This window comes from Antechinus flavipes, chromosome 2 (assembly GCF_016432865.1).
Source record: "Antechinus flavipes isolate AdamAnt ecotype Samford, QLD, Australia chromosome 2, AdamAnt_v2, whole genome shotgun sequence".
Lineage (NCBI taxonomy): Eukaryota > Metazoa > Chordata > Mammalia > Dasyuromorphia > Dasyuridae > Antechinus > Antechinus flavipes.
The window spans coordinates 41,245,120-41,273,097 of NC_067399.1; the positions used below are offsets into that span (position 1 = coordinate 41,245,120).

The 27,978-nt window shown below is 41.3% G+C and overlaps 1 protein-coding gene across 1 annotated transcript; it reads right to left on the reverse strand.

The window, feature by feature from the left end:
• Positions 1–14: 14 nt before the first annotated feature.
• Positions 15–27,978, reverse strand: CALB2 (calbindin 2). Its single transcript, XM_051974599.1, has 11 exons — positions 27,800–27,978; positions 15,204–15,280; positions 12,895–12,984; positions 10,627–10,707; positions 6,572–6,628; positions 5,726–5,803; positions 4,991–5,046; positions 3,508–3,547; positions 3,284–3,337; positions 2,581–2,652; positions 15–698 (listed from the first exon to the last, which is right to left on the reverse strand). Exons 1-11 carry the CDS (start codon positions 27,888–27,890, stop codon positions 582–584), a joined length of 813 nt encoding a protein of 270 aa, XP_051830559.1. The 5' UTR covers positions 27,891–27,978; the 3' UTR covers positions 15–581.

Genomic DNA, 27,978 nt, shown 5'->3' on the forward strand with positions numbered 1-27,978 from the left:
TGTAAGCCAATAGGTGGGCTTGAGTAGCAGAACTTTTCCATTTTATTGTTTGTAAACTCTTCTTTGGTAAATAATAAGACAAGAAACTGAAATGGAAAAAAGGGAAAAACCAAATTGGAAAAGGCAAGGCAGGTCACGTTCTCGCCACAGTCAGAAACTGGAAGAAATGAACAACACACCACCAGCTAGAGGGATCAGAGGAGGCTTGGGGAGCAGGGTAGAGGAGGGACACTGGGGAGCAAGATAGACTGTCACCCTATTGGACGCAGTAGCCTAAATCATACAACAGATGAGCTCATGCATCACAGCAAAGAGAACTAGGGCCCCTCTCCCCTAATCTGAGTCACAAGCAGAGCAGCAAGGCTAGTCTGGGGTGGGGTGGAAGTGATGTGGGACAGAAGGCCCTGTGGACGTCCATCAGCAGCTGCTGCTCCCTTCCTCTCCTGCTTTCTGAATGTGCAGTGCTGGGTCACAGGGGATGTTCCGGGCCTCAAATCTCTAGGTCTTGGTGGAAGCGGCAGGGCAGAGGAAGGGAAAAGACAATTTGGGAGGAGAGAAGGGGAACAGACCCCCATCTCTTTTTACATGGGGGGCTCACTGCAGAGCACAATCTCCAGGTCCTTGCGGTAGAGCTTCCCAGCTTCAGCCAGAGACATCACGCTCTTTCTGTAGCTTGTGAGGTTCTGGATATTCATCTCCTGGGAGACCAGATGAGAGAAAGAGAATGGGAGAAGGGTCAGTACAGGTGGCCACTTAGAAATGCAAAACTGAGACCTCACTCCCCTTCTCTACACACAGCTGAGCCGTTTGGAATTGGAACCACTCCAGAGGGATACAAAAGGCTTAACTGAACACCACATGAATACATACGAAACCCAGGAATTTAAATCCGTGCTTGGACTCTATTCTGTGTTCTAATGCTAACCTTATATCTTGATCTTCAGATAAATTCCCCTCACCCTACTTCCTCCTGCACTCAACAGTACATGTCCTGAAGGTGACCAAAATGCTGTGTAGGAAGGTGTTGAAATCTCTGATGGAGTTAGTGCTAATAAAAACCCCATTATCCCCTTCCAAAGGACTCTGCTGAAGGAAGCCATCTTAGTTTTCCTGGCTTCCTTCAACTTCAGGTTAAAATTCTACCTTATCCGGGAAGACTTTCTGAATCCCTCTTAATTCTAGTTCTTTCGTCAACAGACAAATAGAGATTGTCTTTTGCCTCTCTTTATATCACCAGCTCTTAGTATAGTGCCTGGCACATAAGAAACACTTAAATGTTCACTGATTAACTTACAAAATTCTAAGAGCTCCTACAGAAATGATCCATGTCTTTGAAGTACCAGGATCCACCACAATATACTTCTCCTCTCCCCAAATCAAGTTTTTGCTATAGAAAGGGACCCTATTAGTTTGCATCATCTTCTCCCTTTAAGTGATCAAAAACCAAGCCTGAAGAATGGTTGACGTGATCTAGTGGCAATATATCCTGTGCTTCCTAATCCTGAACCCAAAATCAAATGTTCCGTGGGAATTGGATGGAATCACCTACTTGAAACAGTTCAGGAGCTCTGGGATGTGTTTCTTGTTCTTCATCAAAGCTCAGAAGTGAAGTCTACATTAACTTTTACACACCTGAGTCTAAACCTTTCAGCTAGTTTTCCTCCATATATATGGATATAGCTTGCACTAGTATTGCGCTTTGTGGGTATTTGGGGCATTGCTATGCGCACTCCCATGAGCAATTTCTCACCCCTGTTCAGAATCTTATAGCCACCTTTGCGTTTTCATTCTCCTTTTCAGAAAAAAGAATTTGTTGACATCTTAACTTTTTCTACATTCAGACCTGAACCAAATCTATGGCTTTCCCCATCACTTCTCAAAGATGTTCTTTGTTCATCCTGAGAGGTGGCCCCCTCGTTCATATCAAAGTCAGCTCATACTAAACTTTGTAAACCTCTCCTTTCTGGATGTACTTTCTGCTCTTGTCATTTCATTGGGTCCCAAAGGCTGCCATAGATCTGGGTTTCTCTGGCAGTGATTTTAATTGCTTTACTTCCTTGCTTAATGATTTTTTGATTGGCAAGCCCATCTTTATATTTATTACCTTAAGAATCCCCCCCTCTTCTCTCTTCCGAGTGCTACCTAGAAGCCTACCAAATTGTCATGAAGAATGCTATCTAGAGAGACACATTCTTGGTAGCTTCAGTTCTCTCTAGGTTTCAGCCTGTGAATCCAGTTTAAATCTATGAAGGGAGTTAATTTGAAAGACAATATAATCACAGGAGGGGCACACTTGAATTTAAGAATCCTCATCTCTCCCAGGAAAACAAAACTTACTTGTGACCCCTTTTTCTTTCTCACTCTGCCTTTGTTCTCTGGGCCTGTTCTATTGTCTAATAGTTTCCCACCTCATATCTGCTCCTTCCTTCCAATATCTCCTTCACATAGGAAGCCTACTTGGATTAATTAATTTGACTGGTGTAAAATAAATCCTTCTCAGATTTCCATGGGATGGGCCAAGACAGAATTGTTGTTCCCAGTCAGAGCCATTTTAGAAGGTTCCTCCAAAGATGTCCTCACCTTCTTGTTTTTCTCATACAGATCCTTCAAAAGGGCATCCAGTTCATGCTCATCAATGTAGCCACTCCCATCCTGTGAATTAAGTGCAAACATTTGTCAGGGAATTTCTACTAATTCCCTCACTCCTCTCCATAAATCTCATCTTCCATCACTCAGCACAAGTTGAAGAGCTTTGAGGTTCGGTATATATATTGTTAAATTAACTGGCCAATCTAGTGAATTTAGTCAAATAACTATTTCAATGGAGAGAAAAAAAATCAATCATTCAGTTATTTGAATTGGCTAGCTTTTTCCCTCAAAATAGTTGTTCTGATAGCTGATGCATGAATTACTTTATTTCCTTGTTATTATTCCTGAGAAATGAACAGATCTTCATAGAGGAAAAAAGCATCTAGACAACTTCCTGGATCCCATTCCTGAGATGAGATTTTAAGAGGAAGTTAGAGAGTCCGGGGCACATGTCCAGCTTCTAAGACAGGTGTTAAAGGCTGATACCATCATGTCCCATGAAGGATATCCTTGTCTAAAGGTGAGCATTGGTGAGCCACTGGGAGGCTAGAAGTGGCCAAAACAGCCTAATCTGGACTAGGTATTTCTGATCATTTTTCCCCCCTGCTGTGAGGTTTCAGATTCCCTATTTCTAGCCTTATACCTTAGAAATACAACTTTGATTTCCTTTGTGCATGCTGGTCTTTCATTTTACCTTGTCATAAAATGTGAAGATAGCATTGAACTCCTCTGAAGTCAGCTTCATGCCCTGTAAGGATTGAGTATGAATGAATGAATAAAAATAAATTTAAAAGGTTTGTGTGTATATGTGTGTGTGTGTGTGTGTGTGTGTGTGTGTGTTGAGGGAAGGAAGAAGAAAAGTTCACGAAGAAAAGGAAAGAAGACATAGACTAGAGAAAGAAAAAAGAACTATTTTACCTGAAATTTAAGGAGAAAATTTTCCTGTACAGGCAACAGTCTGGAAGGGAAATGTTAGAGTGTAGATTAGACAGTAGACAAGAGGAACTGAGGCAGGGCAAAGGATTCTTGGAGAGGGTTAGTATCTAGAGAAGATTGAAAAGTCCCAATATAAGAAAAAAAAAAAAAACAACAAGTAAAATGAGTCACTGGGGGTCATGTAGTACCATTTAGTTTTCTCATTTTCAGGAGATCTCATCCATTCTTGTGGCTTCCTTTATTGTTTAGATTAAGGTCAAATTTATATCCCAAGAAAAATTATTTTCCTAAATTTTAATTCTGCATTTCTAATTCCATTCACTTTGGAAACATTTCAGATTGACCACATCCAAAGCAGAACTCATTGACTTTTTTACTAAATTTTCTCTTATTTTCTCTCTTTCTTGTGATGCTATTGCTAATCCCATGGACACATAGGCTCAAAACCTTAGCATCACCCTTGATTCTCTCCTCTTCTTCACCACAAACATTCAGTCACTTGTCAAGTGCTATTGATTCCACTTCTGAAATATCTCTATTATGAACATTCTACTTTCCAGTTCATACTCATCGCTCTTATTTCAAGTCTGTGTCAACTCTTTCCTGAATTATTAATAAGGCCACCTAATTACCACCCTTGTCATCATTTTTCCCCCTTTCTTTTTCAAAGTGCTACCAAAGTAGTCTTTCCAGTGCACATGTCACAACATTTCAAAGAAGAAAGCTTCAGTGATTTCTCATGGCCAGCGGGATAAAATAGAAATTTCTTAGGCATTTGAGTCCCTCTAGGTTTAATTTATCCTTTTAACCTTATTTTATGGCATTCCCATTGCTGTTCTTTATGGTCCAGCAGAAGTGGATCACATATGATCTGATGAGCACATTCAGATACTATATATTGACTCTGATGTAGGGATGCCTTTTTGGTCCTATTGCAGAATGTAGGACAACAACCCTGATCCTTAATCTCATCCTGTTCTTCCCTATCGCTGAGTCTTTGAGCACAATATCTCCTTTTGCCATGGTCTTTATTCCTCTTTCCATCTTTCCCCTTGTCAAGGTCTACTTCAGGAGAAACCTTATTCATGAAATCTTCCCTGATCTTCTCAGCTAGAAAATATTCCTCCTTCCATGAACCATTCAGACCATTCCTGGTTTTTCTTATATACATTATAATTTTCTAATTTGTTTACAGTAATATGTATATCTGTCTCTTCCTTCCACCTGGTTTCTCAGGACTGAAAGCTCCTCGAGAGTAGAGACTTATTTTTCATTTTTCGGTTAGTAGTACATAGCACAGTTCCTTGAACATTAATTAATGCTTATTGAATGTTTGTTGAATTCAGTTGAAAGATCCTTCTTTTTGTTTGTCCAGAGATGATGGAATTATAGCCACAGGCAGCAGAGCTGAAAGCCAGTAGAATATATTGTAATAATGACTTCAGAAGTATGAGGTGGCTCTTACCGGGACATCTCCGAGAGGCCCAATTTACCATCTCCATTCAAATCAAACATCCGCAGCTATTGGGATAGAGAAATACATTTGGGTTATTGGTCAGCAAGACAACTATCTGCTTCATGCATCAGGCTGAGTTTGGCAAAGGCTGATGAGACTCTAAATTCCTGGAGCCTTGGTCATTTTTCAGCTACTTTCTATTTATCACTTATTCTCCAGATTTTGCTGGAAAAGGACAGAAAGGAGATAATGTGCAGGGACACCCTGAGGTTGCTTATTTTCCTCTGAGGCTATGTGGAGATCAGGAGCTTACACAAACTTCCTCGTCTCACTTCTCCCTATAGTAGAGGAGCTAGAAATCCTGTTTCTCATTTCTCACTGAGCTATAATTGGCTTATTTTCAGAGTCTTGCCTAGCTGTCTCCCCTCATCTCTCCCTTGCTGGAGCAGCAGAGGTTGCCATGGAAATGGTCAGTCCCCAAGTCTCCTGCTGGCTTAGGGGTTAAGGCAGACTCAGAATCTCAGCTAGTTCTTGAAAGGATGAAACATGGAGGGTAAGGAGCAGGAAGTGGGAGAGGGCTCTGACATGGTTAAAATAAGGGCTTCCGGCCAATTGTCATGAGTCTGGCTTGGATTTGAGATAATTGGTGTTCATAGGTCCTCTAGGGTTCAGAGCCCCTCAGCCCAGGATAAAGGCTGTGTTCCAATCCAATTTTCCTCTCCTAGGGGGCAGCTTTCTACTTACTATGGTCTGTGTGTACTCCTGGAGCTTGGGCTCATCATAGGGGCGATTTGCTTTCTTCAGCAGGTCTGAGAGGAATCCCTAAAAACACAGAAGGAATCAGTGACCCAGTAATCCCACAGCGACATCAGCGGGATTTAAGTCATAGTCCTAAAGATAACTGGCTGCTCTGAGACATAGATACTTGAGAAGGAAGAGAAGAGAAAAAAGGTCAGGGAGGACAGGGATAGATGGAGGAGGTAGTGGGAGACTCCCAATGCCTCCCTCACCTTGTCCATCCATCCCTGGGGTGGTCCTTGAGCCGATCAGCAACACCTGAGAATCTGCACCTGGTCTGAAGGGAAGGGATGTCTGGTTGGGCTGCATTCACAGCGTCTTAACTTCCCTCAGTATCCAAGTGATGCAGGGGGCAGTTTCTCCCCTCCTTGTTGCCTCAAATTCGGTACCTAATCACTGCACTTGGAAATGGGGAACCACAGCTCAGAAAAGCTCCCATCCCAGAAGAGCCTCCTCCTCCAAGGCACACCAGAAGTGCCACCCAGTCACTGGGAGGCTGCGTCATCTCACACCTAGCTCTGCGGCTGGCCTAGAGCTGAGAAAATCGAGAGATGCCAGGGCTTTCCAGGTGGGAAGTTTCCAATTCCCTTTTTACAAGATGTGCGGTGGAAGGATGGAACCTGTTTATATTCTTTCCCCGTCTTGTCCCTCCCTCTTCCTGCCCTCTCCCCACAAGCAGCCTTCTGGCCAGGGACCTCTCTCGCGATACACCCCAGGAATATGGTTGTGTACCCAAGCACACTCAGGCTTGCAATGGCCTTATTTCCATTTTTTTTTTTCATGGCAACTTACCTTGAGCTCATTGGCTTCGATGTAACCACTTCTGTCCGTGTCATATTTTCGCCATGCCTGAAAGGGAATTGTTGGAGGTTGGCAAAGAGCCCCTGTGGCCATTGATGCATCTGTCTCTGTGGTATTTGGGAAGGGCATCTTATCATAGGTTATCAGGGTAAGCAGAGAGATCCCATCTCAGTCAGCATTCTGGACTTGGTTATCCTTTTCTCCCTTCCCCCTCATGCTCAGCTCTGGATACATGGATTTCCAGGAAACTTGGGGGAGAGGGTCATAGTAGATATTGAGGCCTGTTGATGAGACCTCAGCTGCCTTCAGCAATCTGGGCAAGGAAAGCTATTTTATCTTTTTTTTTTTTTTTAATAATCTTTCATGGTCTAATTTGCTTCTAATTTGCTATAAATTCCAGTGAGGAATTTGATATTGGCAGCCACTTTGTCAACTGAACTGACTCAAGCTGATTTTGTTTATAGGATAAGGTCCCATAAAATCATAATAAAGCCCTCAAAAGCAGAAATGTAAGGACATTACTAGAATTCTGGCATTACTAGGACTGTTCAAAGGGAGTGACTTTTTTTTTTTTACTGACTATATGGTTTTTTACAAAGAAATTAATAATATATTTGATCTTAAGTGACTTGCCCAAGTTCATACAGCTAGTACCAAGTATATGAGGCTGGATTTGAACTGGAGGGCCAGTGCTCATCCAGTGCAGCACCTCCCTGATTCTTCTGCATTTGATCTTAACAACATTCCTGTCACCAAGCAGGATTAGAATTCAGAAGCTATACATGTGTACCCATATTTACGTATATGAGTTAGTTCTCTACCTAGAGGTAGTACTTGAATCCATAGGAGCAGATGAGATCATCAAGGGAGAGAATGTGGAGAGGGAAGAAAAGAAGGACAGAGCTTTCGTGATGAGCCAAATAGGAGATTAAGAAGGATCATGGAGCAGAGTTATGGATGGGGTAACCAAGTGGCAAAAGCTATGGAGAGATGGCGAGGGTTGGGTAAGTGAGTGGGTAGTGAGGAAGGAGAGGCAGTAAGGAGACTTAACTCTTCTACGGAGTTTAACAAGAACATGGAGGCAAGAAATAAGATACTATTTGGAGGGTGGCAGGGTCATCCAAAGGTTTTTTAAGGGCTGGAGAAAACTGAGCATGCTTGGAGACCACAGGAAAGGAGTTTAGCCTTAGGAAGAGATTGGAGATGAGAGGGAGAGGAAGAACATGGGATAAGTTCTCTGAGGAGATAGGAGAGTGGGAGCAAGGACAAAAGAAAAGGGTCATAGCCCTGAGAAGGCTATTTCTTTGTTAGGCCCTTTATTTCCCCCATATATTTAAGGTAGCAAAGCACTTTATAGCAACTCTGTAAATTAAAAAACAAAACAAAACAAGTTATTGTTTGAAACTGCTTGAGTTTTTCTTGGCAAAAATAGTGGAGTGATATGCTATTTCCTTGTCCAGCTCACTTTACAGGGGAGGAAACTAAGGAAACTTGTGCACAGACACAAGTGGTATCTGAGGAAGATAAGACCTCTTGACTCTAGGTCCAGTTATCCACTGTACCACCTAGCTTAGTAAATAGTAAATAGTAAAACCCATGTTATAGATCAGTTGGTTGGGGAATATCTAACGATGAGAGCGTCTCCTTTTCTTCAAGAAAACCTTCATACCTAATGCCATCAAATAATTCCTTGACTGAGGATAAATGGATAAATGCCTCCTTTAGGGAGAAGGAACCCACGCTTTCACATAGTCCAGTTGGGCTCATTTTTTTCCTGCGAGAGAAGACAATGACTTAAGGAGTGACATAATCTGAACCAGATTTCAAAATGAGATCATTCCAAGGCCAAAGTTTTCTTTCCCTTCCTTCCGCCCAGGCTCTTCTGCTTTTTGCTTCGGTTAGCTCTCCTCCTTTAGCATAATGATTTCTGCCGTTGGATCATTATTCCTTTCTCATTCAAGACAAAGAATTAAAGAGACTTGGGTTTTTTTGAAATTCCAAAAGAGTCCTGAGGTTGGCTAAAATTAGAGAAAGACTCTGGCGCGAGCAGGTGGGATTCATGTTCTCGGAGAGCACAAACCTTTCTGTGCTGCTGAGAAGCCCATTTCATGTTTCTGGCTGATAGAAAGTGCACAGGGGAGAGACTCGGGAGGGGCGGGGATCTGGGCTATTATGCTGGGACATCTACTTTTTCAGCTATTGTGGTGCTCAGGAGGACTGAGCCAGAGATGGATTCCAAATCATTTCAGCTACAGAGAGAGGGCCGATGATCACAGATACTTGGCCTCTTTTCAGTTCCCTTTTAATCTGTCTCCGTGCTCCGCTCCAATTAATCTCATTCTGGTTCTGGGTAGAAGGGGAAACTTAGGACTGTTCTTTACCCCATTCTTCCACTCAGTTGTTGAGTTCCTTCACTGGACTCTGTTTGGGGTTTTCTTGGCAAAGATACTGGAGTAGTTTGCCATTTCCTTCTCTAGTTCATTTTACAGATGAGAAAACTGAGAAGATTTAAGGGATTTGCCTGGGATCATGCAGTTAAGAGTCTGGATTTGAACTCATGGAGGTGAGTCCGCCTGATTCTATTCCCTGAGCCACTTACATACCTCCGTTTCATTTCACATAACCTTTCATTTACTCTGGGTATCTCTTATCTCCCCTGAAAGAATGTCTCCTTGAAGGCAAGGGCCATTTTAGCCTTTCTAAAAACTTAGAAGCTTAGTACAATGCCTGGCCCCTAGTCAGCATTTAATATAAAAGCTTATAGACTGACTGACATGCTTATGAGAAAAGGAAGGGGCTAGGTATGAAAAAATAAATGATGTTAGATCAGTTCAAGAGGTAATTAGTATATTTGGGTGTAAGCCACCCTGAGATGTTCCAACTGGCTAGTCAGGTGAATAATCAAGCATAGAATACTAATCTATGGGCCAACTATAAGAAAAAGCTATTTTAAAATGTTTTTAGTGTCATATTAGACAAAGGAGATTATCAGTGTGTTGGATTCTCTCCGAGCCGGCGTTACCATTTGATAATACTCCCATTTGAATATGAATGCCAACATATGGTGCCAGGGAATGTTGGGATTTTAAAAATGTGTCCCCCACCCCAAGAAATTGTTAGTTCCTAGCCAATGTGTATTGCACATGGGGATTTCATTGAAAGGTTTTTGTTTCTTGCATTCGCTTTCTATTCATTTTTGGCAGTGAATTTGGGTAGTAGGCCTATTAAATGGATATTGATTTAAAACATATAAAACAGCAACATGAATCCCAGTTTTGAAAATCCTATTTTTAAAACTCTGTTTGTTTGCCAGAGTAGAGAGAATGTGTATGTGGTGGGCACGGTTTGATTTTGGCTTTGAGACTGATCAGGAGCAGAGCAGTGTTAGAGCAAGCAGATTATTAGTCAATAATTACCAGTCTGTTTGAGTCATGGCCACTTCTGTCATATTTCTCTTTAGGGATACAAAGAATACTGTAAGATCCTTAAATTCTGAGGTCATTTTTTTTTACATATAAAGAATGGAAAACTTTTTGAATCAAATGTCTAACAATTATCCATTTTAAAAAAGGAAAATGGAGGTATATAAGGAAGAAATGATTTCTATAGTCACACAATGAATCTGAAGTGGAATTAAGAGTAGATTCCAGAATATTTCCTTTTCCTAGACCTCAGTTTTTCTATCTTTAGTTAAAAAATACATTATCCACTTTTCCTTCTTTTCCTCAAAAAGTTATAGTGAAGGGGAACAAGATACCTGCAAAGTATTTTGAGCTCCTTGAAGAAAGCTGTTGGATCAGATCAACTGATTATTAGTATGTTGAGCTATGGGCCAACATCTAGGACTCTCATGTCCTAGAGGAAACCCAAGAACTAGGGTTTCCTGACTTGTCCTGTTCTTCCTAAAGCATAACTCTGGGCTGTTTCTCCAAATGACGGACTATCTCAAGAAGAGTCTTTCCTGATTTTGGGTTTTGAAAGGGATGGTTCTGTCTTACAAGATGAAGAAAACAGATATAGGCCACCTAGAACACCTCAGAACTTACCTCCATGAACTCTGCACTGGAGCCCACATGTTGCCTGAAGCACAGTAGAAAGTTTTCTTCTGTAGGCAGGATCTGGGCCAACTGAAGGGAAGAGAGAGAGATTAGTGAGGATCTCTCGGTCCCTACCCTTCATACATGACTAGTCTGAGGTCAATAAGCAACCTTGCCAATGTGACACCTCTTTTTGCTTATTCCCTTCAAAGCAGGAGAGGAGATGGGAATAGCTATTTCCTACCACTCATTCCTAACTCCCCTACAAATGTTGCATATGAAGCATTTATTGTAAGGGATGCCAGGGGAGACTAGTAACTCTTTAAAATGTAACTAACCTTTGAATCTGCAGTGCAACTACTGGGCTTATTTCCCAAAGAGATACTAAAGAAGGGAAGGGGACCTGTATGTGCCAAAATGTTTGTGGCAGCCCTGTTTGTAGTGGCCAGAAACTGGAAACTGTGAGATGCCCATCAATTGGAGAATGGCTGAATAAATTGTGGTATATGAATGTTATGGAATATTATTGTTCTGTAAGAAATGACCAGCAGGATGATTTCAGAAAAGCCTGGAAAGACTTACATGAAATGATGCTGAGTGAAATGAGCAGGACCAGGAGATCATTATATACTCCAACAACAATACTGTATGATGATCAATTCTGATGGATGTGGCCATCTCCAGCAATGAGATGAACCAAATCAGTTCCAATAGAGCAGTAATGAACTGAACCAGCTACATCCAGCGAAAAAACTCTGGGAGATGACTATGAACCACTACATAGCATTCCCAATACCTCTATTTTTGTCCGCTTGCATTTTTGATTTCCTTCACAGGTTAATTGTATACTATTTCAAAGTCTGATTCTTTTCGTACAGCAAAATGATTGTATGGACATGTATACATATATTTAATTTATACTTTAACATATTTAACATGTATTGGTCAATCTGCCATCTGGGGGAGGGGTTGGGGGAAGGAAGGGAAAAATTGGAACTAAAGGTTTTGCAATTGTCAATGTTGAAAAATTACTCATGCCTATATCTTGTAAATAAAAAGCTAGAATAAAAAAAGAAAGAGACTTAATTCAGATTAAATGTTGCCACAAATGTTAAAAAATAAATAAATAAAATAAAGTAAAATTTAAAAAAAAAACAGCTTTTGAATGAACATTTTAGTGAAAACTGACCTCTTAGGTCTTAGAGCTACAAGGAACTTCACAGATCTTATGGACAAAAAAACTTAGAACAGAAATGTTGAATTCTTGGCCCAAGGTTACATAATGATCTACAGCAGAGCCAAGAACAAAACCCAGATTCTCTGACAACAAACCCTAGTTATTAACAAGGAAGCAATCTTAGATGGGCATCTGGGACATGGGTAATGAGGTGGGAGAAATCCACAGGATAGGCAAGGTAAGAGAAAACTATGTGATTATAGCTATAGTTTCCAAAGTGCTATACATGTTATCTCCTTTGATCCTATCTTAGGCCCAATTTCTTGACTTTGGTATTTTATCTGGGGCTGTTTCTAACGCCTATCATTTAAAATTAACTTATATGTGCAACCTTTGGCACAAATGATACTTCCAATCCTGTGTCCCAATGTGCCCAAGGAGCCCTCATTATACCTTGGGCTCCTTTCCTGCTGTATGTGAGGGTAAAAAAGAGAGAGAGAGAGAGAGATTCTCCTAACAGACTAGTCAGGACTTCCTAGAGGGGGGATAGCCTCCCCGCCAAAGATGGAGTAACTTCATGATGTTGAGCAAGGGGTGCAGCAAGCATGTTAGGTCATTGCCCTCCCTTTCCAGAAAATAAAAAATGAGGATGAGTAATAATAGCTTACATTTATATAATACTTGGAGGTTTTCAAAATAGTTTACCTGTGTTACCTTACTAAATCCTCACAAAGACCCCCTCCTGTTCTTCTTTTACAGATAAAGAAACTTGCTCAGGATGACATAGCTAATTAATGACAGAGCTGGAATTCAGACCCCAGGTTCGGTTGTTCCAATCCTGTCCTCTTACTCTTCCTCGACCCCATTTGGAGTTTGGAGAGAGCACAGCCTGGGCTAGACCTAAAGGGCACTGGGAAATTTCTATTTGCTTCCTGAGAAATGTGCTCTCTCTGAATTTAAACCCAAGTCTTTGAAGGCAGCCCCAGATTCTACACCCATGAGGATGAATGGGGAAGACAGCGGGGAAGGGCTTATGGGTAGTTCTCCCCTCCAACCATACCCCTCTAGCTCTGGGGCTTTATCAGGGCAGCAGAACTCACCTCTGCCATCTCGATTTTTCCATCTGCATTCTTGTCATACTTCTGCATGAATTCTTTCATCTTCTCCCCAAAGCTGCCAGTCTTTGTTTCCTTCAGAAAGACAAGGAAGGGCAATACTAAGGGATCTTTTCCTTTGGACCCCTGGGCTGCCCCCTTGAACTTCCCTCTGACATAACAGTGGGTGGCAACCCTCTCCAAATTGGGCTAATCTTAAACTGGCTCATCTAGTTTGAGTTCCTTTCACTTTTTTTTTTTTTTTAAATTATGATTTCATAAGTATAGGGACCTTCTGGTGTGAAACTCCCTCTACTGGTACACTTAGAGAAAAGTTAGGGACATTTGCCCAAGCCCACCTAGTCATTATCTGTCCTAAGCCAGGTCCAATACAGGGCTCCTTCCTAAGGACCTTCCCCTGCTCTAATTTCACCATTTCTAAAGGAAGGTACAATGTCTCAGCATGCCCTGCTGAATGTAGGGAACTGAACTCCACCCTATACTAAAAGGAGTGTTCTTGCCATTCTCTGATTCCCACAGACATTATGCTAACGTTGAGTTACATAGTCTTCATTCTGACTAGGGACCATCAAATCCACTGCAGGTAAGGCTGCAGTTAACATCTCTAAGGCGACCAGATAGATGGGGATCTGATCTTCCTTTCGGAGAAGCAGAAACTGAGGCACAAAAAGGGACAATGTCATGTATGTGATTTGCTGTGGCAGCCATAAAGTCATTTCTTTTGCTTACAGCAGTCATCTTGCTTGATCCTAATCTCCATATTAATGGGGCTTTTGAACTATTAGAAGTTGGTTATTTAGTAGATTTGAAAGTGTGCCTTTTATATATTAAAAAAATCAAATCTATCCACATAGGAATCACTAAGGAGCAGTCTAAACCAACTTTTTAATATCAGAAATCATTTTTTGGGGGGAAAGGCTTGAGAGAATTCATAGAATCTCGAAGTTGGAAGGGACCTCAGTTTGTACCTAGAATCGTACCTGGGGAAAATCACTCACGGCATGGACTACAGTGTTTTTCTCCAGGAAACGTCTTTCCTTAGGACCTAATGACCACTTTTTAAGGGGTGAGCTTTTGTTGGCCCCATCACTCCCCCAATCTCCTACTACTAACTGGAATAGGATAGCAATCATCTCATTGCCATTCTAAGTGATTTGGAAGTAACTTTGAATTTATTTTAGTCAAGTTAGATCAATAGTAAATTGAGCTACTCGATGAGAGTCTGACCCCTAGTGTCCACACAATATATAGCTCTTGATGCCCAGGTAAGAGATATCTTGCCTGGTCCTGATAAACACGTGTGGGGGCTTCCGGTGCCATTCCCCACACGGAACAAGCTGAGGAGCCTGCTTCGGGGAGAGCTCTTGGCTCATAGGCCAGTTCTATCTAGGGCTGTTGGTTCAAAGAGATTTTCAGCTTTCTCTCTGACTCATTCTGTAGGCTCCCAAATAGCAGTAACTCTGAATGTAGAGTTGGAACTTGGAACTAGCTCAATAGCTGCATAACTGAGGAATCAGCTGCTCAGTATTATTTTAGCAGTTATTTCCTGGAAATTAAAAACTCAGCCATGTATGGGGGTGTGCAAAAGTAATTCCTGATCCTGGGGAGGCCAAAGCTGATGGACTGATGACCCTAACTCCAGCACCAATATGATGGTACCAATAACTAAGTGTACCAATAACAGGGAGCCACCACACTGCCCGAGGAGGCATGAATGGACCCAAGTACGAAACTGCATAGATCAGCCACAGGTCAGATACATACTTTCAGCCTGAGTGAGAGACAGGGAGGCCAGGAAGAAAGAGAATGAACGAAAAGAAGGAAGGAAGAAAGGGAAGGAGGGAGGTAGGGAGAAGGGAAGATAAAAAAATTGGAAAGAAGGAAGATACAAGTAAAAAAAGAGAAGCAAGGAAGAAAGGGAAGGAGGGAGGTAGGGAGGAGGGAAGATAAAAAAATTGGAAAGAAGGAAGATACAAGTAAAAAAAGAGAAGCAAGGAGGAAAAGAAGGAAGGAAGAAAGGGAAGGAGGGAGGTAGGGAGGAGGGAAGATTAAAAAAAAATTGGAAAGAAGGAAGATACAAGTAAAAAAAGAGAAGCAAGGAGGAAAAGAAGGAAGGACGGAAAGAGAAAGAAGTCATTTGGGGCAGGTAGTTACCAGCTCTTTCTACTTTTAAACAAAGCCAAGCAAGTCTTAGGCAGGGGCTCTTGGTCTGACGATGGCCTAGCTACCAGCTATAGGTGGGAAAAGTTCAGCAAGGGGAGCCAAAGGAGAATTTGAATACCAATATTCCTTACCATGCCAGCTCCTTTTCTTGCACTTTCCAATTCTTGGAAGAAATTTTCTAGTTCTTTTCCTTCGATGTATCCATTTCCTATAGGATAAGAAAAACAAAACACCAGCCATCAACCCTGAGGAGAAAGGCTGGAGAGTAAAACTGATGGAAGGTTGAAAGGGGAAGGGGGCTGTATGAGTAACTAGAGAGCTGGTACTCTCATTGTGCAGGAAATCAGATAATGTCATTGTCATTATCATCATCATCATCATCATCATCATTATCGTCATCATCATCATCAACCAAACCCGGATTTGCTGTCTGTTTACTGCTGGGAAACTAACCCCAGTGGAGTCTGGGGGACAGATTCATGCACACACACTCACAAATATAAAATAACATAAGACACGATGAAGGGTCCTTCTGCAAGTAAGACTTCATAGAAGGAGGAATATGAGAGAAGACTTCATAAAGGAGGAAAGTGAGCCACAAAGTGAGACCCTAGGGGTTATCCCATCCTGTTCCTTCATTTTCATTTTTAAAATTTAATTTTTATTATTCATTTTCTATGGATATAACAGATAATCGACCGACCCTCCCTCCCTCCCCCTCCCTCCAGAGCTCCCCCCTCCCCCATTAGCATCTCCTCTCAAAACCTGTTTTCTGGAAAGAGCCAAGCCCATGGGGTCCAGTGTTGACTTTTGCCTTGAGTGCTATGCCATGAATGGGGGAGTGCAAAAGTAATACCTGATCTTGGAGATCAGGGGGCTGTCTTTACACTGCTTTAGTCATGACTATTGTTCTTTATTCTTGTTTATTCTGTGTCCTTTCATTCACACCTTCCCAGATTTCTGAATTCTTCCCAATCTTTGTTCCATAGGATACAAGAATATATTCATCTACCACAATCTGTCCAACATCCCCCATAGCTGGGCTTATATTTTATTACAAGCTGTTTTGCTACTTTGAATATTTTTCTACCTATGGATCTTGTCACTAACCTCCTTAGGGCATCAGACCAATAGTGTCTTCTCTGAGTCAGAACATAATTGATTAACTTTTCTTGGATAATTCCAATTTTTAAAAAAAATTTAGCCATCGGGACTCTCATTTTACATTTTTACATTTTAATATATGTATATATTTTATAATTTTCTTATGTTACATAGAGGGAAACTGAGTCCCAGAGTAGTTGAGGGGCTTGCCTAAGAGAATGAAGTGATGTGATCTGTAACCAGAGTATCCTGATTGGAATGTGCCTCCTCAGAGGCAGCTAGGTGATACAGGGAGAGAATTCTGCAGGTAGGAAGATTTGAATTCAAATTTAGCTTCATACACTTCCAAGTTGAAATGGCTCTTAATGTCTGTCTGTTTTGGTTTCTTGGTGTGAATGATAATAATATAACCTACCTCCTCGAATGATTATGAAGATTAAATGAGGAAATATATATATCTAGCATATAGTAAGTGCTTAATAAATGCTTGTTTCTTTCCGTTCTTCCTCTCTAGGATTTCTCCTCTTGGCCTCTTGAGAATATTATTTCTCAGTTTGCTTTTTGCATATCAACTAAGAGACCTTACTTTTAGACAGAATCCTTGAGCTAGACCTCCATGTGTCGAGCACATTATTAATCAAACACCAAATATTGAACGTGTATAGAAATAAGTAATATAAATTATGGATTCTGTCTGCAAGTCAGGGATAAAAATGTGAGTAGGAAAGTAAGACAGGGGTAGTTTTCCTTGGCATTGTGTGGTAGATGGAAGTGGGGAAAGAGAATGAGGGAAAATGTGTCACATCTCTTGTGATTAGTCCTAGGAGACTTCTGGAGGAGGTAGAATTTGAGAGGTTCTTAAGTGTCAGAGCAAATTAGTTGGAAAGCACTTGGCACACCATTGTTGGTATCTACTGGAATGCACTTAAAGCTTCTCTCATGGCAGCACCAACCTATCACTCAAAGACTACTGATACACGGCTGCAACAGGTTGGCACCATGCTTATGCCCCTTCAGGATAAAAAAGCAGATATTTGGTTTCACTTCCAAGTAGCATTTGCAGGGCTTCTGCCTGCTAGGTAAGTCCCACACTAGTGGGCTTGGAGAAGGATGTGGTTACCATGGTTACTGGTTTTTCCTAACCTTTTAGCAAATCTGTTTCCTATGAACAGCAGTGAAAAAGGGGAGCTAGTCTGGGAACCTTAGGATCCTGGGTCCTATTTCTGACTTTACACATGCTATAATGAGTTATGTTTAAGTCAATTCATTTGTTTCTCTGTATCCCCTCTGCAAAATATCTGACAATCTTTTTCACTCTCTATGATCACAGACATTTAGTGCTTCTTGGCTGATAGATGCAATTAAAAAAATTAAATCAATTTTTATTGATATCTTTTGTTTTATCATCTTCATTTCCCAACAGGGGTCCCTCAAATAATAAAGAATAAGAGAAGAAAATCTCCCAGCTCTGTAAAACTTAGCAAACAGAAAAAAGTCTTGACATTATTTGAAGTCTCCACATCCATAGTTTCCCCATCTCTGCCAAGAAAGGAAATATTTATTAATATTATTTTGTCAATAATATCAAGGTTTAAATTTCATAGCATTCAGTTGCAAATGTTTTGTGGTGGTTCTTTCCACTTACATTGTTGTAGTCATTGTTTTTCTGTTTCTGCTCACTGCATTTTGCATCACTTCATAAACATCTTTCAGTATTTCTCTGGGTTCATTTTATTCATTGTTTCTTAGACCAGTAATATTCTTTTACACTCCTACACTTGTTTAGCCATTTCCCAAAGGATGGGCTCGATGCATTATCAGTGCCAGAGCACCCTGCTACACAAATAGAGAAAGGTACCTCTTTGCATCTCTGTGAGATTTGCATTTACAAATATTGTTAGAATAAATGACTTATATTCCAGTCTTAAAATACTACATGGATGGAAATCTCTATAGTCCTGTCAAGTCAACAAGCATTGGCTAAATAGCAACTATATCCTAGACACGGTGCTAAATGCTAGGGAAACAAAGAAAATAAATTTAAACTTCATTTGTAATCTCTTGGAGGAGCGAGCACTCCAAAGGAGGGAATTGGATCTCAGTTTGAAATGAGAATAAAATGGAAAGGGAAGTGAAGCTTGAGTAGTTAAAAGACAATAACAATAATAAATAAACAAGAGTATAAGGTCTCAGCTTCTTCTCATTTCATATGAGATAAGACCACAGGATAGAAGCAATTGGGTACAGAAAAGATAGAGTCTAGACTTTATACTGAGCCAGGGAGCTTTAGTTAAAAGGCATTTTAAAAATGATCAGAATTACCTGAAGCCAGTGATCACATCCCTCCCTAAGTCTTCTGTTCTGTTGGCTAAACATCCCCAGATCCTTGTATGATAGTGTCTGGGACTCTCCCCAACTACCCTGGTCACTGATTTTTGGATGCGTTCTAATTTGTCAGTGCTCTTCCTAACATTTGGCACCCAAAGCAGACTACACCATTGCAGAAATGTTTGTCTGAGTGAGGGGGTAGGGTGCTGGAGATTCACCATCTCATGCTTTTCCCTCTGCTTCTTCTAGCTTTTGCATGTGTTCATTTATTTTTTTTTGGGGGGGAGGGGGGTTCCCTATTGACTCACTTAGAGCTTTCCATCCATGAAAACTCCAGATCTTTTGCATATGAATAAGTAGCAAAGGGATACTTTGGAAGTGCTTTTGTGATTTCCTTGGTGAGGAAGCTCCCTGTGCAAATGCAGATTCCACCCCACTGATGGTTCAAGGAACACCTGAGGTCTCCCCTCCTCCACAAACCCTCCCCTCACTCTTCCAGACCAAGCGTAGAGTTCTCATGTCTGAACATGCTTTCTACAGACTGAATAAATGCCATATACATCTACATATGACTATTTTTGAATATCTCTTGAAGCTCTTTTGATGAATTAAGATGCAAATTCATTAAAGAGCAAAAATTAAAAATAGAATGATCAGAAATAATCCAAAGACACACTTTTTTCCCCTCCAGGAGGAAAGAAGTCCATAAACTATCACCTTTTTTTTTTTTTTTTTAAGGGAATTTACATGATTCAAAGCCTCTATTTTGTCCCAATCATCTCAGGATCCAAAGATGTTTGATCATCTTGGGTTATCCATTTAATCATAAATCTCAGTGATGCAGGCCAGTTAGATCATCACCTTTACTCAGAGGGATGGGAGACATCCACATAAAGGCGGCTAAAGTGTTTAATGGATCTCTATAAGGGCAGGCCAAAAGTCCAAAGGGATTTAATCAACCCTTGTGTTTAGATTTCTCTTATGCTGTAAAATGGGGATAATAACATTATTAACGGAATCATTGTCAGGTTAGAATGAAATAACATATTAAGTGCTTTGCAAGCCATACAGATTCGGACTATTATTATTATTACTCGAGTATGTATAAGAAGCTCTAGTTCCTTTTTTGTAACTCATAAATATGTATGGCCCCTAGAATCTGTCAGCTGCCTGGCAGTGGGCTCTTGTTTTCTGGAGGGAGCCAACTTTTTGGGAGCAGTTACATATGCAGCCTCATTTTCCTGAGCCAGACAAAGATGGGAACCCAGTGGGTGTCTGGGAGGTGGACCAAAGATGTTCACGTCTTCTTGTATCCTTCTTGTATGTCTTTGTTCATTTAGTTTGTATCTCATTCAATGCAGATTGTAGTTGGAGCAACTGAATGTGAAGCTTTATCTATATTCCTTGAAATCCCAAACCTGATCAGAAATACTGGGTTTTCTCTTCTACCATAATACCTGACAAAGGGAGTCAAGTGAATTCCTTGACCACTTGAATTTGAACCTCACGTGCTGGAAGAACTCAAATGGAACGGAGGCAGTTGAATATAGCTTCAATATTCTTTCTTTGGACTGATACCTGGGACTAGGGAATGGGAAGGGGCAGAGGGTTAGAGCAGATGGACTAAGAGAGAAGGGGGAGATTCTAAAATGCCATGAGAAGGGAGGGGGAGAAAGATGAAGCCAAGAGGTGGGGATAGAAATGAGAAATGTGTGAGGGAAAATGATGCAATACATCATTCGAGAGAGACTGAGCCTGCCGGGGTATTGCTGTTCTTGAAGTACTCCAAACTTGAACTGCTATAAATTGATGCTCCTTGGGGGCTGGGACCAATTTCTCAAGGGCTCCTTCAGCCCTGAAAACCTCTCAGGGGGAGGAGTTGAATAATCATTTGAGTCTGGAGGAGGAGTAAACAAGGTGTGCTGGGCAGGGATACTGGCATAGGCCCCTGCTCCCTAATTCTCACCAGCACCCGCAGGCAAGCCCAGGTTTATTAAAAAAAAATCAAACTCCATTTGGCCAGGTTGGGATGAGAAGAGAAATCAAAGATGGGATTAGCTTTCAGAAATAAACAAAGCCTTCCTAAAGTGTTGTTGCTTCCATCCATGAAAGAGAAGGGTCTTAGCAATGAGTCAGTCCTGGAGGCTGGAGGGAACCTGTTTCTGCCTGTGGTTTCCAGAATGGGTGAGTTGAGAGAAAAACCCACTTTGGTTCCCTAATGTCCTATTTACCGTGGCCTTGAATTGCGGGCATGGCACGGCCTATTGTATGAACTGAGTGGGGGTCAGGGGAAAAGAGATGAGACCCAAGTTGGTTAGGAGGTGCCATCTGAGCTGCCTTTCTCTTTTCCAACCCTCTTCCCAACTTCCCAAAATCTAATAGTGCTCGAGTCCTCCAGAACCTGAAATCAAGGATCCTAGTGTATCTGGCAAAGTGAACCATGGTTCTGAAGGCTTTGTTGTCTCCTACCATCTGAAGGTGGACAAAGTGCCAGGACCAAAGCAGTCAGAGACAGAATTTCCAAAGCCTTAGGACATATTGATCTCCATTGAGGTGGGGAAGTGGATGAAAGGGCTAAATGTGTTTAGATCCATGGCTTTGAGACCATGGGCAAATCAAGTTAATTTCTCTCTTTCTGTCTGTTTCAGATTCCTCATTTGTAACATGGAGATGATAACTTGACAGGCTGCTAATTAGCACAATAACTAGATGTAGAGGCAGAAGACCTGAGATCAAATCCTGTCTTAGATCCTTTACTATCTGTGGGACTTAACCTCTGTTTGTCTTAGTTTCCTCATCTATAAAATGAACATAATAATAAAACTTTAAAAATAATTAAGATATTTTAAAAAGAATAAAAATGAAAAACTTTCAATGTTATTTTGAGGGCAAAATGAAAGCATATTTGTAAAGTGCTTTGCAAATCTTCAAGTGCTATACAAATGTTATCTATTTTTAAATATTATTGCCTCAATTCTAAGCCCAATTGACTCTGAGAGGATATTCTTTAATCAGTGGGTCAATCAACAAACAGTTAATAAACATTTATTAAGCACCTGCTGTATACCAGACACATGCTAAGTACCAGGGACACAAAGAAAGCCAAGTCAGTCCCTGCCCTCAGGGAGCTCACAATGGTTGGGCTCTCCCTGTTATGTCATAAACATGTTGTTCTCAAACAGATTCTCAAATTCATTAGTTATGTAACTCCGGGGCAGGACTCTTGGCCTTTCTGTGGCTCAGTGTTGGATAAAATGATCTCTCCAGCTCTAACTCAATCCCTTCCTTGATTCTCTATCATCTCATTAAAGAGACGAGACTTGTGGTTTCTTTCATAAGCTTCCAGATGAGTGTTGCACAGAGTTGCCTGGAAGAGAGCATTTGACTTAGCTTATTTGTCAGGTTTTCTCTCCACATTGCCTCTAGTGTGAGAACATTGAGTAAAAGTAATGGGTCAGGATATTCTGAATTTCTTTCCCTGTGACTGCTGGTCCAGCCAGTATAATTGCACTCTCAAAAGCAGGATAAAGGTTCTGCCTTCAGAACATTTGATGCCCATTTGGCCGTGAGACAGGGAACATGATGGATGCCAGTTAGACCTTCTTAATGATGTGCTGGGTTTTATTGGGTAAGAAGAAGGGGCCATGTATCTGTGACCTGACATCAGCAAATTCTGTCATGTAATGACAATATCATTGCATGCATACATACAACAATAATGATGATAATGATAATTAAAAATAATGATCATGATAGCCACTATGTTTGATAGAACCCTTTAAGTTTTGCAAAACACTGTACATATGTCATTACATTTGCTCTTCATGTTAAGGGAGGCAGGTTCTATTATTTATCTCCACTTACAGATGAGGAAACTGAGTCTGAGAGAGGTTGAAGTGGTAGCTTGTCCAGGGCATCTAGCTCATAAATTTCATGAAGCAGAATTTGAACACAGGCCTTCCTGCCTCCACATCCGGGCTCTAAACATTGTTCCCCTGAGCTGCTTTAATATAGCCCCTTTCAGAGCAGTGACATCTTCACACTGAATCCCACCTTCTTATAGGAAGGACAGCAAGGGTTGACAAACAATGGCACAGATGCTCGTAATGTCTTGGGAGATGCTCTTCAGGAGCATTGCTGGTGGTTGCTGTCCACTCCCTCTTCTTCTGACCCATTTTTGCCCGGGTGAGCTTTGTTCCCACACCTAGCATCATGGAAGGATGAGTGTCTGAACAGAAGTTGTCACAAATGAAGGGCTGCTACAGTAGAATATATGGCAGGAATTCTTAACCTTTTTTGTGTTCTGGATCCTTTTGGTGATAGTTTAATGAAGCCTCTGGTGAACCCCTTCTCAGAATAAGTGCATAAAATAAAATAGGTGGTGCAGTGCATAGAGCACCGGGTTTATAACCAGGAAAACTCATCTTCCCGAGTTTCAATCTGGCCTCAGATACTTACTAGCTGTGTTATGCCGGGCAAGTCACTTAACCTGTTTGCCTCAGTTTCCTCATTTGTAAAATGAGCTGGAAAGGGAGCCAAGAAAACTCTAAATGGAGTCAAGAAGAGTCAGATATGACAAGAATGACTGAACAACAACAAATAAAATATAGAGGATTACAAAGGAACCAATTCTGTTGAACTAGAGCTATCTATTTATCTATCTCTCTTCTCTTTCCCTCCCTCCTTCCCTCTCTTCCTCCCTCTCTCTCACCCTTCTTTCCTTCCTTCCTTCTTCCCTCCCTCCCTTCTTTCCTTCTTATTTATCTATCTGCAATATATATATCCATACATAAAGACACAAGTTCCGAGACTTCAGATTAGTCTGTCTGGTCTACAGACTCATGGAATAGATTCGGAGACTGGACAGTGGATCTGTGCTATTTGCTTGCTTTGTGGCAAGTATAAGACACCTTCCCTACCTGACCCTCAGGTTTCTGTTCTTGAAAAGGAGAATAAAAATATTCTTAACCGCAAAGTGTGGACATGAGAGTTGGTGAAAATAATATCTGTAAATATGTTACAGCTCCTTGGACAAGGGTATTAATATGATACACTCATCTTCTAGCAAGAGACTGTTTTTTTTTGTCTTTCTAATAAGGAGACTGTCTTATTCCCAAGGTTTTAGAAGGGAAGCCAGACATAAGATATACTCATATCTCAGTTTCCAGCTTTTACCTTATATCTATCGTTCCATTTGTTTACTGGGTGTGGATAGCCTGACAGAATGGGGAGTCAGTGTCTCTCACAGGTGGTAGGGAGTTGTTAATTGGCCTCTAGTGAGCCCCAGGTGCCCCTAGGAGAGCCAGGGGAGGCTTTCTTGGAATGTCTCTGAGGGATTGAATGGCAGTGGGAGCATTAAAGGTCGGAGCTGAAAACAAAATAAACAAAAAAAATCAAAGCTGAGGAGGGAGATCAGGGAAAAGGTAGGTGGGATGGAAAGAGGAAAAGGCAGAAAATCAATGGATAGAGAGAGGAGAATCAACAGAAATTGTATAGTGTAGGAGTCTAAGTACCTGGCACAGACTCAGTTGAATTCCAGGCAGTCGTACCCATTGGTTTTCCTCCCAAAGTCATTTTTCATTTCTGGAAAGTTGTCCTAGAATTTTAATCTGTTCCTTCCAACTTGTTAAATTCACATCCACAGAATCTCAGTATAGATAAAGTAGGAAGGATGCCAGAGGTCATCCAGAAAATTAAAAAAGGAATTTCTCCATTGCATTCCTGACAAATATTCATTCAATCTCAGCTCAAAATGACTTCAGTAATGGGTAATCATTTCCTCTTCCTCTTTTGGACAGCTCCAATTGTTAAGACTTTTTTTTTTTTTCATGGAACCTAAATCTGCTCCTGCAACTTTTATAGCTGTCCTCTGAGACCCTAACAAAATAAATCTAAGCCCTCTTTCCCTCTGGACATCATAATGCCCCTAGTAGTTACCTCTTACGGTTGTTGTGAGGCTCAAATGAGATCATATGTTGTGAGCATCAAATTAGTACCTTGTGACTGTTCGACAAAAGGCAGGATTGGTGTGTATAGCATTTTTACAAACCTAGAGGCACTATGCAAATATCAGTGTTTGTTTTTCTTATTTCACATGATAATTCTTTAAGTTTCTGTAAAAAGTGATCATATTATCCACCCTCCATCCTTTCACCCACCAATCCTCTCTAGTTTCTCTTATGGTTTCCAAGCTTTCACCATCCTTGTCATCCTCCTTTGAGGGCCATCTCCAGTCATTCTGATCTATATCTGGCCATTGGCTTTGGAGGAGAAAATGAGGCAGGTGACCTTGCACAATGCTTCCTCATTTAAAACCAATTCACCTACATGCCATGGTATCATCTCCCTGATACCATAATCATCTTCAAGAACGAAGGACAAACAACAACATCCTCCTTGATATGAACCCAATGTAATCAATGTCTTTCCTAAATTATAGCTTCCAGATCTTGACATAAGACTCTAAGTGTGGCCTGAGTAGGATATAATTTAATAGAACTATCACCATTTTTGTTCTGAATGTGATGGCTCTTTTAATTCTTGTTTTTGGGACAGTAACATCACACTGTTGAGTTACTGAAATTGCAATCAACTAAAACCCACGTATCTTCATAAAACTCTTATCTAGCTAGCCATACTTCAGTTATCCTGTACTTGTAAAAATGTGTTTTCTAAGTGAAAGAATTTAGGTTTCTGTGCTCTCTATTTACATGTCATCTTGGTAGATTTATCTCATCATTCTACCTGTCAAGCTTTTCCTTCGTATCTTGATTCTGACGTCCAAAATGGTAGCTAATTTTCCCAGTTCTGTGCCCTCTCAAATGTGCTTCCCACCAAGTCCCTGATGAAAATGTTTAATAGCACAAGGATTTCTAGGATACTTACTCCATTAGGGATCCTTTCCAAGTTGGCATCAGCCCATTAATGATCACCCTTTGGATCTGGTCATTCAACCAGTTTGAAAGCTAATTATCTGTACTACCATTTTGTCCATATTTCTCAACTATGTTCATGAAGACAACAGAAAAGATATTATCAAATCATTTGTTCAGAGACCTCCTGAGGGGCTGTCACTTCTGCAGCATCTGTCTTGCAGAGAGACATTGGATGAAGAATTACTTTTACTAGAGTGCAAGGATTAGAGTCAAGAAGACCTGAGTTCAAATCCAGCTCCAGATACTTACTAACTTTGTAACTCTAAGCAAGTTATATAACCTTTCTCAGTCTGTTTATCTGACAAATAGAGACACAAACAGCACATGCCTCTGAGGATTGTTGTGAAGATCAAATAATTAAATATATGTAAGGTGCTTTTCAAACTTTAAAGCAGTATACTAGTTATTATTTATTAAACTAGGGCTTTTGGGGTGGAGAGGTGTGGCCTTTGAGGGCTAGTCTTAAGTCAGCCATTCTCAAGATCCTTCTCTGGGATGATTCATCCCCAAGGAATAAAAACAACCATTCTAGGGCTGAGCTTTGGGGAATCCTATATAAGAAAAAATTACTGAGGTATCTTATTTATTACTCCTGGAAAGCTACTCTCCTGAAGATGTGCCAAATGTCATAAAAAAAAGTAGCCTCAAGACAGGACCTTTGGGTTCTAGTCCTAGGAATTAAGCCCACATTTTATTCTATATCTTAGGAAGTTTTTCACACAGTCCCCTAATTTCCTCAACTGTAAAATGGGAATAATTGACGTGATCTTGTGTAGACTTGGAGGGGAGTGTATGTGGATGTTAAGGATGTGATAGTGCTTCTAAACAAATGTCATTATATAATTAAATAGGTGATTATATATTTCCTATAAAATTCAAGGAGGGAGAATCTAGGCAATTTGTTCATAATTGTTTGACAAAAGAAAGATTTGGCATAATCTTGGCTACTTGTTAACTTTCATTCAGTCACACACAGGTCTTTGGAGCAGAGAACTGAAAAAAAAAAGGCTCCTTAAGGAAGGTTTATATAACTTGGAGGATAATTATTCTTCATTTCTGAAGTCCCTTAATCTAGGAGACTTTATGGACATATGCTTTTTGACAAGATCAATCTCCCTTCTGCTTTCCTATCACCCCCAAATTGGCCAATTGAGAAACTAAGGCATAAGAGAAAGAACTTGCAATTATTTTGAGGCAGAGCAAAAGACTGAACTTAGATTCTTTGGAATTAAGTCCCTTTTGCTTTTTCTGGCTTCTTTCTCTCATTGTGCTCCCTCACCAAAAGCAGGGGAAAACCAGAACTGGCTTCATCCATTTAAGTTCCCTTATGTTCTATCTACCTCTTGCTAAGGGACACGTTACTTAAGTGGGATTTCTTTTCTCCTAAAAGGATTTTGGGTGCTCCCTTCAGCTAGGACCTCTGAGCAGCTTGACTGTTTTGGACAGATGGGGAGACTTCCCTTAGCCGTGCAAAGGCCATAACAAGAAGCTTTCATGCATGACTAAATCAGGACTCTGCAGAATCCTGGAGATGGAATAAACCTCAAGAGTTCATCTTAACTAGGTGGGAGGCTTTAAATAGAAGAATGTTTGTAGACCACCTAGCACTTATGGCCACCTTTCCCATTCTGATGGAGCTTCAAGGAGAGAGGTTTCACAGCTTCACCCTGGCTGGTATGCCCTGCCCAACACTTGGGGTGCCACACCCTTCTGTTTCAGCTTGGGAAGAGAAAAGTGCCCTTTGAAGGACTCCCCATTCTAAACAGGCTTTGGATGGAGGTCACAGCAGCTGGCACACAGAGATGAAAGTTGGGGGGCAAGTTGTAAATTTCCTGAAGAATCCCTTCCCCAATTCTGCCATGGCCACAGGACCACCAATATCAGCAGGTACAGCTGGTGCACGATTATTAAACCATAGGCAGAATCTGGAGGAAAAAAGGTGTGAGGATTTTTGGGGTGTGGTTTTCATTTTGGAAGTGGAGGGAGAGAAGTCCCGAGTCTCGGGGCAGTGACCTTAGGGACAGAGTGGCCACAGCCAGCCAATTAGCATTCTCCCGGGAGTGGTGCTTGGGTGCTCCCACCCTCTCCATCTCTCTAGGAATGTTCCAACTCGCCCGCAGTGGAAAGGAGAAAGCTAGACACAGGCATCCCTGAACTGCCTCGGGAGGAAAAAAGTTGTTTGGCAGTTGTCAGCGAGAACAGACCGACTATGTCCCAAAGCTAGACCAGGTGTGGAGCCCCAGAAGATCCGGGGCGGGGGCTGACACGCACCTGTCCTGACCCAGAATCCCCGGAGCCCCCATCCCCTGCCACCTTCGGCACCACCACCAGAAGCAAAAGAAAGTTGAGTTCTTACTGACCGTCAGCATCAAAGTGCTTCCAAATGTCCAAGAACTGGGATGCCGACAGCTCGGCCAGGTGCAGGTAAGGAGGCTGCTGCTGTCCAGCCATGATGGATGGGCAGGTCGGGCCGATGCTCAGCTCTGCGCTTTCCCTGCGGCTCCCGGACTCGCGCTCCCCACTTCTGCGTCCAGCCCTG